The 13,647-nt window shown below is 43.8% G+C and overlaps 1 protein-coding gene across 4 annotated transcripts in view; it reads right to left on the bottom strand.

Moving 5' to 3' along the window:
• The window catches only part of pard3bb (par-3 family cell polarity regulator beta b), a 208,916-nt gene that overhangs the window by 13,392 nt on the left and 181,877 nt on the right, over positions 1-13,647 (bottom strand). For all 4 annotated transcript variants that reach the window (XM_047600652.1, XM_047600653.1, XM_047600651.1 and 1 more), the window contains one exon: positions 6,910-6,986. In XM_047600652.1, coding sequence (XP_047456608.1) covers positions 6,910-6,986 — 77 coding nt within the window. The remainder of the gene's footprint in view (positions 1-6,909; positions 6,987-13,647) is intronic.

A 13,647-nucleotide genomic window follows, 5' to 3' on the forward strand; every position in this document is an offset into this window, starting at 1 on the left:
ATGAAATCCATTACTGATAACACTATATCCCACTCAAACAACCTTCATTAGTTCACATCTTGAGCCAATAAGGTCCCCTCAGCGAGATGTAATGGCTTCAAGCTGGGGACATTTTTTTTTGCTCCGTGCAGGACCACAGCATACAAATTGCTGACAAAATTACCATCCCTCAAAAGCCACTAATTTGGAACATGAAGAGGAGTTTTGAATCAGCAGTTGTAAAAGGGAATTGGGACAAACCCCAGCGCACACACACACGAGCGTGGCCGCGGACGGAACTGGAGGTGAACGCGCACATCAATTCAAACGTGACCTCCGCAGCCTCACTGCCTCCTTTTACTGCCCGCTGGCGTAATGCGAACCGTTTCCTGTTTCGACCGATTCATTCATCATCGCGATAATTTATGCCGCCTTCCTCGCGTTGCATCAAATAAGTGACGAGTTCAAAGTCCGCACGCACTCGCGGCGCGGCGTGCGACGGTTTACGTAACGGGGAACGGGAACTTTGGATGCGTACGCAAACACGTTTCATTATCATTTAACTGCGCGACGCAAGTTTGAAAGTGGAGAATTTCTTGAGCCACACGGGGACGACAGATGGTCATTAGACCGCTGCCAGATGTTAACGTTTCACAGCTGCAACTGTTGAAATGTACCAAGTACAGTCCATCTTCTTGTTCTTCAGACACATGTAAATAACAAAGTGTAATTATGCCGTAATGTATTTCTCTCCCACTGATGATTGATAAACTGCGGTAAAGTGCGGGCAAACGACTGCCCTGAATGCAGAATGGAAGATGTGATCCCAATGATCAAATAAGTACTAAATGAATAATGCATGGAAATTTTAACGTAACATGTATGCTGCCACATTTTCTCTCTTTCTTGCTAATCATTAAACAAATTGTAATGTGCCACGATTTGAAATATGCACGATACGTGTGAATTTTGCAACATTTACTGACCCCAAATCATTCGCGATACAGCAAAGTATCACTTAACATCGGTTCAGCCGCAGGACACCTCAAAAAAACCTGTTAACATTTACCGACCGGGACCTGAAAGAAAGACTTCCTCCCTCACCCCGGGGCCCATACATGAGAAAGCATATCATACTCTTGTCATGCCCACCTGCTGGTTCTGCTCTAACTCCAACCCAACATTTTAGAGCCCATGATCAAAGCTCGCACCAAAACTCTTTAAAGTGCCAACGAGTGAACTCGTCAGAAACGCGACAAGCAAGGAACAAGATAGGGTCAAGGGAAAGGAGTGAATGGGAGGAGGGGGGGACAAGGGGAGGCAGTCCATAAGAGGCAGGGCCTTTCTTTGGGCTCCCTGCATGGCTGACAAACAAGCGGAGCCTCGACGGGTCCAGAGAAACACCGAAAAACAACTGGACAATGGGTCGGATTGTGCAGCAGTTGTAAAGTGGTCTGGGAAACTCTCAGGCCTGGTTGGGAGGTCTCCTCAAGAGAGACGGAGGGAGAAAGAAACAGAGGGAGAAGTGCGAGGCATTCTCATTTCACTTCTCTCTGCGAAATGTCATTCAACAATGTCTTTTTTCACTTCAAATTCAGAGAGAGAGAGAGAGAGAGAGAAAGAAAAGTCCAGGGGCAGAAAGAAAGATTCAAAGAATGGCAGGAAGTCGAGGCAAATAAATGGGGAGACAGAAAACAAGGCACAGTACAACATCTGCTTTCTAATTACTAATTATCTAATTAGCATTATCATGAGGAAGTGACAGTCTCTTCAGAAACCTGAACGGCAATTCTGATTGGCCCTTTTTAATCTTATAAGGGCAATAACAAGGACAAATCGGAAAGGGTGTTTGGCTAATCCAATTGGGTCAAGGCTGTGTTTTGAACAACTGAACGCTGTTATCAGCAGCATCCCCCTCTGAGAGCACAATGAAGTATTCCCATTGTACCTAGTTTTACGTGCTTTGAAATTATTCAAACGCAGATATGAACAGAAATATAGATAGATTTATTTTATGGATATGAGCTGATACGCACTACAGCACTATCACGTTCTTTCTTTTCTTGACCCTCTGTGGTTTCAGACTCGGCTCTGGGGCCCTGCTGCAGTTAACTATACCTTCAAAGTATTCCAAGTGACGGTTGCTACAACATTAATTAGTTCTGCACACAGGCTCAATAAGGCTTGGATTTCACTATCGGTCGCCGTCTCGGTGTAATGTTTCCTTTCCATTACAAGGTGTTCGTTAAATGCAACAGCTGCAATTATGTGATTACATGCGTATCCTTAAGTCGGCCAATCAAGGTTCCTCACGTGATAGTAACAACCTTAAAAAACAAGAGCCAAACACGTACGATCGTTCTTAATTCCAGCAGTGGACATTAAAAAATGAGAGGTATTTTTTATGCTAATGGTGAAAAATATCCTCAAGCACAAAAGTAATTCTTAGTGTGTTTATTTCCCACTTTTCCTTTGCTTTTGCTATTCTTTCTAACGTAAAGAATAACATGACAGCTCCACTCCCCCTGTGTGAGTATCCGACGCAGAGAGAGAGAAAGAATGTGTAAATGGTTTAGTAATGGTGCACATATGGTAGGGGCGCAACCTGCTAATGTTGACCATACACAAACTCTGATAGCTATCTACTGACCTCAGAGTGACCGACCGACCGACCGACACACACACACACACACACACACACACACACACACACACACACACACACACACACACATACACACTGTACATGCATACAGGACAAATCACTTTTCAGTTCTTTCAAACACATGTACATTCACTCTGATACACCAACTCAAAATTAGAGAGTAGCTACAACTACAACTTTGAGGTTTCATTCCAGCCCAGATTTTCATGTTTCTTGTCATTTGTACACGCACTTTGACCTAACATTTCAATTCAATCAAAAAAAAGTACCCTCTTTGTTTTTGTTTTTTTTGTTTTTTTTTCTGCTTAAACTATTTTATTTTAGTCTTTTATTTTATCTTTCTTTTTAATTCTGGTTCTTGAGAGCGTTTTTTTTTTTTTTTTTTTTTTTCATGTGCATTTTGTGAATCAATAAAATCTGTGGAAATCTCAGTCCAGTCTCGGTCCCAAACAAACTTCTGTAAACCTCTTTGTTAAGTAAGTTTAGAGCAGGGGTCTTCAATGTTTTTCAGGCCAAGGACCCAAAACTGATGGAGAGATTAAGTAGGGACCCCCTACCTACTGTATGTGTTCTATATTAAACTCAGTCTAATGCTGTTTATAAATATACATTATTATTATGATCATTTTGCATTCAATATTAAGCTATCCTTCATCTCTTTACTAAAATATGTTGGACTAATGTGTAAATATGAAGAAAAAAAACTAACAAAAAACGTATGTACATATATAAAAAATGTCCAATCAACCAAAGATTTAGCGACCTGGCTGCAGTTCCTCTGCGGAACCACTAGGGGTCACGGACCTCCTGTTGACAACCTTTGGTTTGGAATTCTTACCACAGATGATTATGATGATTAAGAAGTAGATGCATGAGCAAGTGAAGAGATGAGTGTTTGAACAGGTTGAAAGATGCTGAATAAATGAGTTGAATATTTACTTTTAGAAACCTTTAAACTGTGAGGAATCTGTGAGATTCATTTAAATATGTTGATTTATATCATTATAGCGTAACTAAAAATTAATAACGGTGTGAAATATACGTAATGTGAAATTATATTTAATTCCTCTGGCAAAAAGAACTGTAGCGCCTGTGCGTTCATTTGCAACACTGTATTTATTATTTAGCAAAATACCCCATACAGTCTAGCCGAAGAGAATCCTCTCTATTTCAGGCGGTGACATTTGCTGACGGTTTGTTTGGTAAAGTGTTGGTGCTTTAGGCAGGGAAACATCATCCACTGCTGGGTCATGTTTTAATTTTAGAGCCATCAAAATCTTGTCTCACAGGACACATACACACACACACACACACACACACACACACACACACACACACACACACACACACCCAATGTACTCCAGTTAGCCCACGTTGAGTCAAACGTACAGCACCTGATTAAGCAGCCCCACAGCTATTTCTAGCCTTGCTCCGAAATAATATTGACGCACGCTCACCAATACCCGCGCGCACGCCCGAAAAACCTGACGGAAGCGCCTACAAGCGCACATACAGGTGTACAAGGCACGCAGACACTAGATACACACAGCCTGCCAGCTATTTCTGGGCCAGTGGCAAAATAATATGTTTTCATAAGGTCAACAGCCTGGATGTGGTTTCCAAACATGATCTCTTTCTCTAGATGCTGAAATATCTCCGCAGTTAACTGACAGAGAGAGAAAAGAGAGCGGGGAGAGCTACAGAGGGAGGGAGGGAGGACGGCAAGTAAGGACAGAATTCCCCTTCCTGACAGAACCACTGAAAAGCGGAGAGCTTATAAGTCTGTTTCGTAATTAGTTTGCGCATTTGCTTGTGCGCTCATTGTGAAAAAACGTTGACGGAGACATGAGCAGCTGTCACGGAGAGGAGCGCGACGCTTGCATAATGTTTGGCATCTGTCACGTAAGACTTGGCACCTCCAGCATTACAGTACAGTACATACAGTAGAAGGCTGTTTATGTCGTTCGCGAACGGAAAGCGGTTCTCTAATTTAAAAGGTCACGGCAGCTTCCAGCCCGTTTAACACAGCGAGGTGTCCCTTCGGAATCAGATCCTCTTTTCGAAAGCGACGGAATTAAAAAACGCCACTTCCTCGTTTGTACGGTTTGCGAGCTGTTAGCACGCCGCGAGCGGGCGCAGCAGGCGGCCCTTCTCGAAACGTGACGCGTACATGTAAAATTGGCACGGCGTTCACGGATTACAGTGCACGTCTGTAAGTGGAAACAGAGACAGGGTGTACTGTATGCGAGAGTCTGTGTGTGTGTGTCCAATTTCCCAAGGCTTTTCAGATACCACGGCCAGACCTCAAAACTATCATCACTGTTCTTGCTCCCATCTGCCAAAGTCATCACCCACACACACACAGAGAGACACTCTCCATCTCCCTCTCCCTCTCTCCGTCTCTGTCACACACACACACAAAAACAAAGGAGGTGTGAAATAGCCATCCCTCACCATTTTAACAAGGGTGGGAACCTGGCTATAAACTTTCTTACGTTCTAAACTTCTGTCTGCCATTCCACTTAACTTACCTACTCAATCTCCTGCCAGTGACACAAGCACACAAACATTTGTTAGTCTGAAGAGGTGTCGGCATTAAGGAGCTGGCGAGTAACAACTACTTTGTGCTCTTAGTGCTAAAGTTAACACCTTTGTTTTCACCCAAAAAAGTTATATTTTTAGACAGGACGAGACGAGACACTGATATCTAACCTGTTCTTAGAGCATGTTACTGCAGGACTGTGTGGAAAGTTAAAAAGTGACCAAGAAAAAGGAAACAGGACGGAGTGAGACATCGCACAGAAAAAAAAGAAAAATGTTGAGACGTAAAGATCGCGGAAGAGTGGAAGGTTGAGTTTGAGGCCTTCCAGGATGAGAAAGTGGCAACGGCGCAAATGAAAAATGAGATGCTGAGAGCCTGGGAGAGGCCGACGGTCGGAGAATATAGTGTGTCTGCGGCTGTGCTCCACTTTGAGGCCAACGTGCTTAAATGGTCAGCGAACAGCTGTGGTTCTGTACACGTTCCTAACGTTTATACAACTGTGGCCGTTCAGAAACAGGGGTATTTATCCGCCTACGTCACGAAACACGCAACGAGAAATAAATGGGAAGAATGTTTCAAGAATTGATTAATAAACTCAGAAAGCTGTTATTGTTCTTGCGTTGGATAATGTTAGCAATATTTCATGGCTGCCCAGGGAGGATAACAAAAACCATGTACTGGGCAGCAGGCGGACGCAGGCGGCCCAGAAATAGCAATAGTAATAGTCGTTACGTCAAATCCAGACCTACCGTATCTCTTCTGTGTTGGTTTTCTCAACAGTCTGAAAATACTTTCTCACAAAGAAGCTGGCCAACTATATTTCACTGGACAAGAAAATACAGAGGTTCGGGTTCAAAAGGCGAGCGGCTCCTGGAATTAAGCGTTTTAGTGGCGCCGCTCACTTAGTTGCCGAGTTAAGACACGAAACAGAGACTTTAAAAAACTTCTGATGGAGCATACGGCAAAGAAGGTTTTGGTGGGGGAAGCAGATCCGGGATTGAGGGATCAGATTTCAATCCCGTCTCAGTGTGAGTTCTCCTGGGAGGGGGTAAGGTGAGTTCCTGGCTGAGACAGAGGCCTCGGGAGACACTCAGGAAGAAAGACAGATTAAGCAGATTTAATTAGACATGTGGAGAAAGAAGAAGAGAAGAGAAAAGAAGAGAAGAGAAAAGAAGAGAGACAAAAAAAACGCTATTGTAAGTGATTGCCAGAAAAGGAGAAAGAACCATAAGTGATGTCTGTTCATTAGCAATGAGAGGCTTTTAAAATGTTCTGTCCCATAAATGTTAAATAAATCTAAACACGAATCAACCAATAAAAGGATTTAATATGTGTAGACTACTTTTAATTCTGTTGTTAAAAACGTTAATGATTAAGGAGTGTGTAGCTAAGTTTTGTATTTCCTAAAAAAATGACTGGTCATTTATTATATATATATATATATTGGTTGATTGATATATCATGCCCCCAAGTCATGAGGCACAACAAACAGCGCTCTACGTGGTTTTGATACAGTGTTTCCGAGATACCAGATGGAGCAGTTTGTATATTCACACACAGTGCACGAAACTGAGCGCTGGCAGGCGAGACGCATTTTAATGTCAGGTGTGACCGCGGGCATTTAAAGCTGGCCACTTGTGATGGGGAGATAAGACTGCCAAGGTCAGATGTTAATGCTCGGTCTGAACGAGGCAGGCGATGGAAAAAGGACAGGACGCGGTACCTTGGTAAGGAGGCGTACTGACGCTCCACCTCTTCGTAGCGCGGCGTCAGCCGATGGTCTGGCCCTCTGCCTGGCATCTGGTAATGGAAAAAAACAAACGTGAGTACGTGGGGGCACATAAAAGTTAGTCAGCCTAAGTAACACGGTGTATTTCCCTGCTTTAAGTGTGTATAAACTGCTAAACCGTGGGCTCAAGCATGTGTAATACACACCCATAAGCATTCGAGTTTGTGATACGGGGCTAATTTTGAATTGACAAAGGTTAGTTATGACGGACTCAGAGTGTTAAGAAAGTTTTTTGGAGGTAGACGGGTCTCATTCCCAGATTAGGTCACTTAAAAACAGGATGGAGTCGTGTTTCTCTGAAACATACAAACAGAGTTACAGTTTCATGTCTCATCTTCATTTATATATATAAAAAATGAGATTAAGGCAAGCTGCTGACAGTTCAGTCTCTCCTACTTCCTCCTCTAACTGGTTCTGCTTTTAACCCTCACATCCCCCCCTTCTTCCCATTCCTCTTTATTTGCCTCCTCCACACACAAGCTCGCGCGCACGCGTTCTCCCTCTCACAGATTATCCCGGCCTATTCAGAGGGGAGATTCCAGCTGCCGCGGCGCTCCTAAAAGAAGCCGGCTAAACCCCAGACGTCAACGCGCTCCATTAAGCGGCACACGCGCAGACGTATACACGGAGCCATTCTCCTTCCGCGAGGCACATTGAAAAACTGTAAATGAGAGTCGTTTTAGTTTGCCGCGGGCTGAGGAAGTGAGATATGATTCAGGTGACTGGGTGACTCTGGGCGCACGCAGAAGTTTAACAATAAAAATAAAACTTGCGCGCGGCATTAAACAATCTCTTCGGGGCGCGGCGTAATGTCGGGGCCGTGAATCGGCCCGCTGAATGAAGCCTATCGCACCTTTGCCACCGTGAAATGGTGCTTTTGTTGATAATTCCCATTCCTACTGGGTAATATTGCCTAACGCATAACTATTTCTTTAAGTACATTGTGGTCGGAGAGAAAGGATGTTACTATATGTCGTCTGAAACATTTTGCGGCTATAATGTCCCGTAAAAGTAGGGTGCTCTCACAAAGAAAAGACTGAAATGGTGTTAAATCACGTGTGTTCAAAGTGGTGGAGACAAAGGTTTTATAGGAATCTAGGTTCTTTTTCTCTCCTTGAAGTGCTGAGAAGAAGATATTACAGACCACTTCTGTTTCTCTGTCTCTCTGTATTCCAGGGAATAATGCCAGCAGGCATATAAAACAGATTTGCTGGCCCTGCTTTCTTTTGAACACCTGTCTTTATAGCTTCAATCTCTCAGGTAGAGAGACGGCGGGATATTAAGAGGGAATAGAGAGGTGGAGCAAAAGAATGAAAAGGCATTAGGTGGAGAAGAAAGGAGGAAAGAGAGACAGAATGAATGTGAAGTAAATGAGTTAGAGAGAGTAGGTGAGGGAGACGAGGAGAGGAGGAGGGATATTACGGAGCCATTGAGGAGCGGCAGAGGGAGAGAAAAGAGATGAGAGGTGAATTATAAAACAAGGGAGTGAATGGGGTGAAGGCGAGGGCGACGGAGTGGGGAGGTGAAAGGGACGTTAACGTCACGACTTAAACAAGATGTTAAAAGAGGGGACTAGAGGCGGCGAGAGGGGTGAGAGATGAGAGGGCGAATAACTGCATCATCAGAGGGGGGAAGGGGGGTAAAGCAGAGTCATGAGTGGAGGAGTGATGAGAAAATAAATGAAAGAGGGAGGCAGGTGTCGGAGATGGGGGGAAAGAATGTGGCGGGAAGATAGCTTTCATAGAGACTTCTTTACGGGATTACGAAAGATAATCACACACGCCAAAGATAATGGAAAAACCAAAAGCGTCCACCTCTCTGTGGTAGAGTGAGTATATGATTTGGTCCCGCTTCGCTCAAATGTGTGTCTTCCCGCGTTTCTGTACATACAGATCAGGAGCCGATTAGTGTGTGATGCCACAGACTGAGTCAACACAAACATTCGAGAGCATAATGAACGGACGTGTGCGCAAGCTAGGGAGTGTGTGGAGAGCAGGCAAATATGTTCTAATTATGTGCAAAGGGAAACGGAGAAAGTCCTGATACATCTTCAATGCTGTGCTAGCAAACACTTTTGTGATTGGCTGTAATTTAGGGGGAAATTAGCAATTAGCATTAGCAACAGATGTGGACACTGGCATACGTACGCCAGTGTACGGTCTCCAAGCAACAAGTTCACTTTAGAAGACACCCTCTGGAAGCAAGTGACGAAATCTTCATGCAACAGTTACTCTTCCACAGATGCATCAGGTAAACTACTTGATTATACAATTATAAGCCTACAAACAGTCATATTGTGTTATCCGGTGACTCACAGCGACCTAATCAGTTGATTTAATCCAGAACAGAGTCATAACTGAGTTCAAACCAGCCCACAAAAACTGACCTGGGAGGGAAACACTCCCAGTTTTGGAGTGTTTCTCGGCGTCTCCTCATATTCCAATTACAAGTGGCTACCTCAGCTTTAAGTGTCTGTGGTCACACCTGGCATCAAAATGTGTCTCCACAGGCGTCCCTAACTAGCACCAGAAGTCCAATCTCAATTTCACGCTCTGTATGCAAATAAACATCAAAACCATTTGCTGCGCAGAGGAACTTCTGCATCAGAACTGTGAAGAGCTGTTTGTTGGGTGTGCGCCAGGACGTGGGGAAATGATAAATATCTTGGAACAAGCTGTGAAGTCTTTTTCTCAAACAAATTATTGCCTTAATCAGACTAACTGGATAACTTAAGTGCAGGTAAACACATTACTACGACTAAAATGGGATTTCTCCTTAACCGAATAAGACTCCCAGACAATGCGTTTGGAATTTGGATTTCTCCATGTGTACGCTTAATCGGACTGCAACAAGATAACGTGTGTGTGCGTTCTCCTCAACCACTGCGCTGGCGTTTCACCCCGGAACGAAAACATCCAAGAAAGCCTGTCGCAGAAGAAGAAGAAGAAGGTAAATACAGCTGGTAGATGAACCGTCTGAGGGATAGCGTATATCTTATCTGCAGCAAAAGTAGCGTGCACATTAAATACAAGATACATTTTTTTTTCCTGTCAGTTATTCGATTTTCTCCATTGTATGGAAACTGGAACAAGGGCCACATTCAAAAAGTCGAATTTCAAGCACAGCTCCATTAAGCTGTGCGTGTAAACACACTGAATGAAAGCAGATATGTTTATTAACTCATTATTAATTAATTGACCTCTGTACTGATAGTTGTTTTAGAGACCAGCGCTAAACTCTAATTATAACTGTAAATGAAAACACGCACCATAATTTCAATGCAATAATAAAATTTGAAAAGTTTGAGATCGGCTCACTCACATCTGTTCTAGGTATGTTCACGACAATACTATAAGCTGGGCACATGCAACTGGATTTCCCTTTGCTTCCCTTCAACAGTGTTAACACGAGTTAACACTGATACTGTAGTTGTGTTCATGAATGGAGCAACATTGGAATAAATACGAGAACATGTTAGTTTGTTAACAAATCTGAGAGCTCTGAACACATCACACGGTAAAAAAAAAAGTCACAATAAAGATGACCAACTAAACTGTTGTTTTAGACAAGTGACTTAATAACATTGCAATTATAAGTGGTGATGAGTGAGTCCACAGTATTTTGTGTGTATGTTGTATGCTTTGAAATGCTCATTTTGCAACAACACCTTGAAATGTGCTTATGATTGAAAAACTGACAGTTCCAAAAACCATTTAGACAGAGCTAGGAGATTCCCTGGTAGGCAGTGAGCTCAGTAATCCACCGGCTACAGCTATAGCTGCTTATACTGTAACTGCTGGTGTGTCTCAGAGAGACAGAGGCAGAGAGAGAGGGGAGATGTTAGATGTTAGTAGACAACTGTGACAGGACTACGGGGCAGGGCAAACACTATGACAGCTCAGCCTGCGTGGATACACCCTCTACCCCCCCCCCTCTCGCTCGCGCACACAATCCATCATTCCCACACATAAACTAAACATGCACAATTTTTCCCTTTCAAATGCAGCTACTGTACGGAGCCAGACACACCCCGCTCCTTCTCTCTAGGCGCGCACACACACACACACACACACACACACTTAAACAGACTCCCTCTCACTCGCAGAGGGCGGTGGCAGTAGTGTAGCGCACTGGTCGGGGTAATGGTCTAGTGAAAAACCATTTCACGGCATAGCAAGCAGAGGAGAGGCAGAGAGGGGAGCGCGGAAATCAAGCAGAAGAGACCGATACTGAGGGGAGAAGGAGCAGACACACACTCACAGACCGACACAGGGACACACACGCACACACACACTGCAAGAGGGACTCATCTCTCTCATTTTAACAGACCCTTCAATTTCCCCATAAAACACAGCACCCCATCACTTTCGGCGCTGACACGCACGCGCACACGCATACACACACACACAACGGCTCCAGCGTCCCATCCTTTTCACTCAAGCTGTTTCAAGGATTTCAAAGGGATTTAGATCGACATGGAGTATTTGGTACATGCATGCTGCCTAAATGAGACCACTTAGTCCAAATGTGAAGTGCCTCTTTCTTCACTTTGTGTTATCTTCGCGTACAGTCCGTCATCATCTCCATCCTCATCGTCCCCATCAGACTCTTCCACCCCCCCTCATCCTCCCCCTGTCAACACCTCACCTTCTCCCTTCATTAACCAACCCTCCCTAAGTGAAATAAAGGCTTCCTCTGAGTACTATTAGATCTCCTTCCCTAACTCTTACTTAAGACGGCTGTTCTTCCTCCTACACCCTGCGTCTTTCCCCACCTCCCACTCTCCATTCCATCCATCACTTATCACTAAATTTGCAACTCTTTCCTCCTGCTCCGTCCCTCTTTAGCGTTTCCTCCCTAACCGCCCTTTTACCAGGAAAACACGCGGATTCATGTGCATCTAGAAACTCGGACGTGCGGAAAGGGCTTGTGGGATTCTTTCACATCCAATGTCATTTTCTCCTTCTGTAAATCAATAGAGAAAAGATTTTGCTCCCTCTTTGTCCTCTGCCCATCTCGCCCCCCCACTCTGCCTCCCACCCTTGTGGAAATCGATGAATAAGGGAAGGCTGGTTCTAATCCGTATCAGTCATATCATTCTGCTCAGCCAGCACTTTGGCCTGACTCAATTAAAACACATCTCTCTGCAGTTCCTGTGTGCGTGTGTGTGTGCGCGAATGTGTGTGTCGCATAATACACGGTGTGTGAAATACCCAATGCCTGCGTGTCTGCATACTGTACGTACATTGTGTGTGGCTACATGTACATGGGCAACATTTCTTCATCTTATTTCAAAACATCCAGATCCAAGTGTCTACGTGGTTAATAGGCACTAATATTTCCTAATGAATGGATTATGAAAGGTTTACACCATCGCCCTCAATGACACTGAAAGTTCTTTTTGATTTGGTCAGATTGGGCCAGTGAGATGGCTTTGTGAGGCATTTTTATTCTGATTGGGCTCATTATTTGGATTATATGTAGAAAACTAGTAAACACGTCCTGGTTCGAATCCATTGGACAACTGGGGTCTTTCTGTTCATTGGTGATTTCTCAAGAGCCTTAACTAAACATGCATTTCTGTTCAATTTTTAGGCTTTAGCTGGAAAGTATTGACCACATGAACAACAGCTAAAGCTGGCAGGTAGTTAATTATCATGCATCCCGATCTTCCACACACTCCATATCCCCTAACAGTCTGCTGATCCTTCCTTCTGGTCAATCATCGCTAACCTCCATCACAGTATCCCAGTCTTTATCTATTCTCCATCCCTTCATTCAATACTGTATACATGCCCTACCCCCATCCATTTATCCTTCCATTCATTCTAGAGAAAGCAGTAATTGCAGCTGCTGGCGAAAAGCCATCCATTTTCTAAGGCTAATTACTGCGGCCTCTTAACAAAGTAGCACTAAAGGAAAGAGAGTCGACAAGCACACTCAGAAGAACGCGCGGCTCACCTCTGCACATGCAAACAGCTATTCAAATGAGGTCTTCCTGGAGTTTATCATTATTTCCATGTTGACCACACAGTAGACACTCACCCTGCAAGTGTCAATTGCAGTGTATGAGAAAGAAATATTTTTTATATTTTCAAAAGAATTACTCTGAGCTCGTCTCTCTTTCGTGTGAAGTAAAATACTTTGGGAAATATGCTTATTTGCTTGTTAGAAGAACAGAACAATACGACTTCAACAAGAGGAGCTGCGTCCGCTAAACTAGGGGTTTATTTTACTAGTCAGGACTAGGGGTCCTGACTAGTAAAACGACTAGTCGATTTTGCTGCTCGACGACTAGTTCTCAATCGCATGACCACACGGACACCTCGGAGAGTCCAGTGGGTCATTGCAGTAAACTAGCAGCGGTTCATTAAATGTGCGGAAACAATGATGAACCACATTCCACCGTGACATACAGCAAAAGTACTAAGGCAGTGCACACTCATGTGAAACTCATCTGAAAAGGCATGCGCTAACACGGTGCAAGGAACAGAAGAACGGTCGAAAACCTTCGGACATGAGTCAGTTAACAACCTCACAAAACGTCTCACGGTAACAGAGAGAAGGTGGCTGCAAATCTACCATTTACTGGTAAAGGCTTCGGCGATATACAGTTTTTATTATAATTATTCTTCATCCTGGCTAGATTTAAAAAAGTACTATTGACTATAC

This window comes from Mugil cephalus, chromosome 12 (genome assembly GCF_022458985.1).
Source record: "Mugil cephalus isolate CIBA_MC_2020 chromosome 12, CIBA_Mcephalus_1.1, whole genome shotgun sequence".
In the NCBI taxonomy this organism is placed as follows: domain Eukaryota; kingdom Metazoa; phylum Chordata; class Actinopteri; order Mugiliformes; family Mugilidae; genus Mugil; species Mugil cephalus.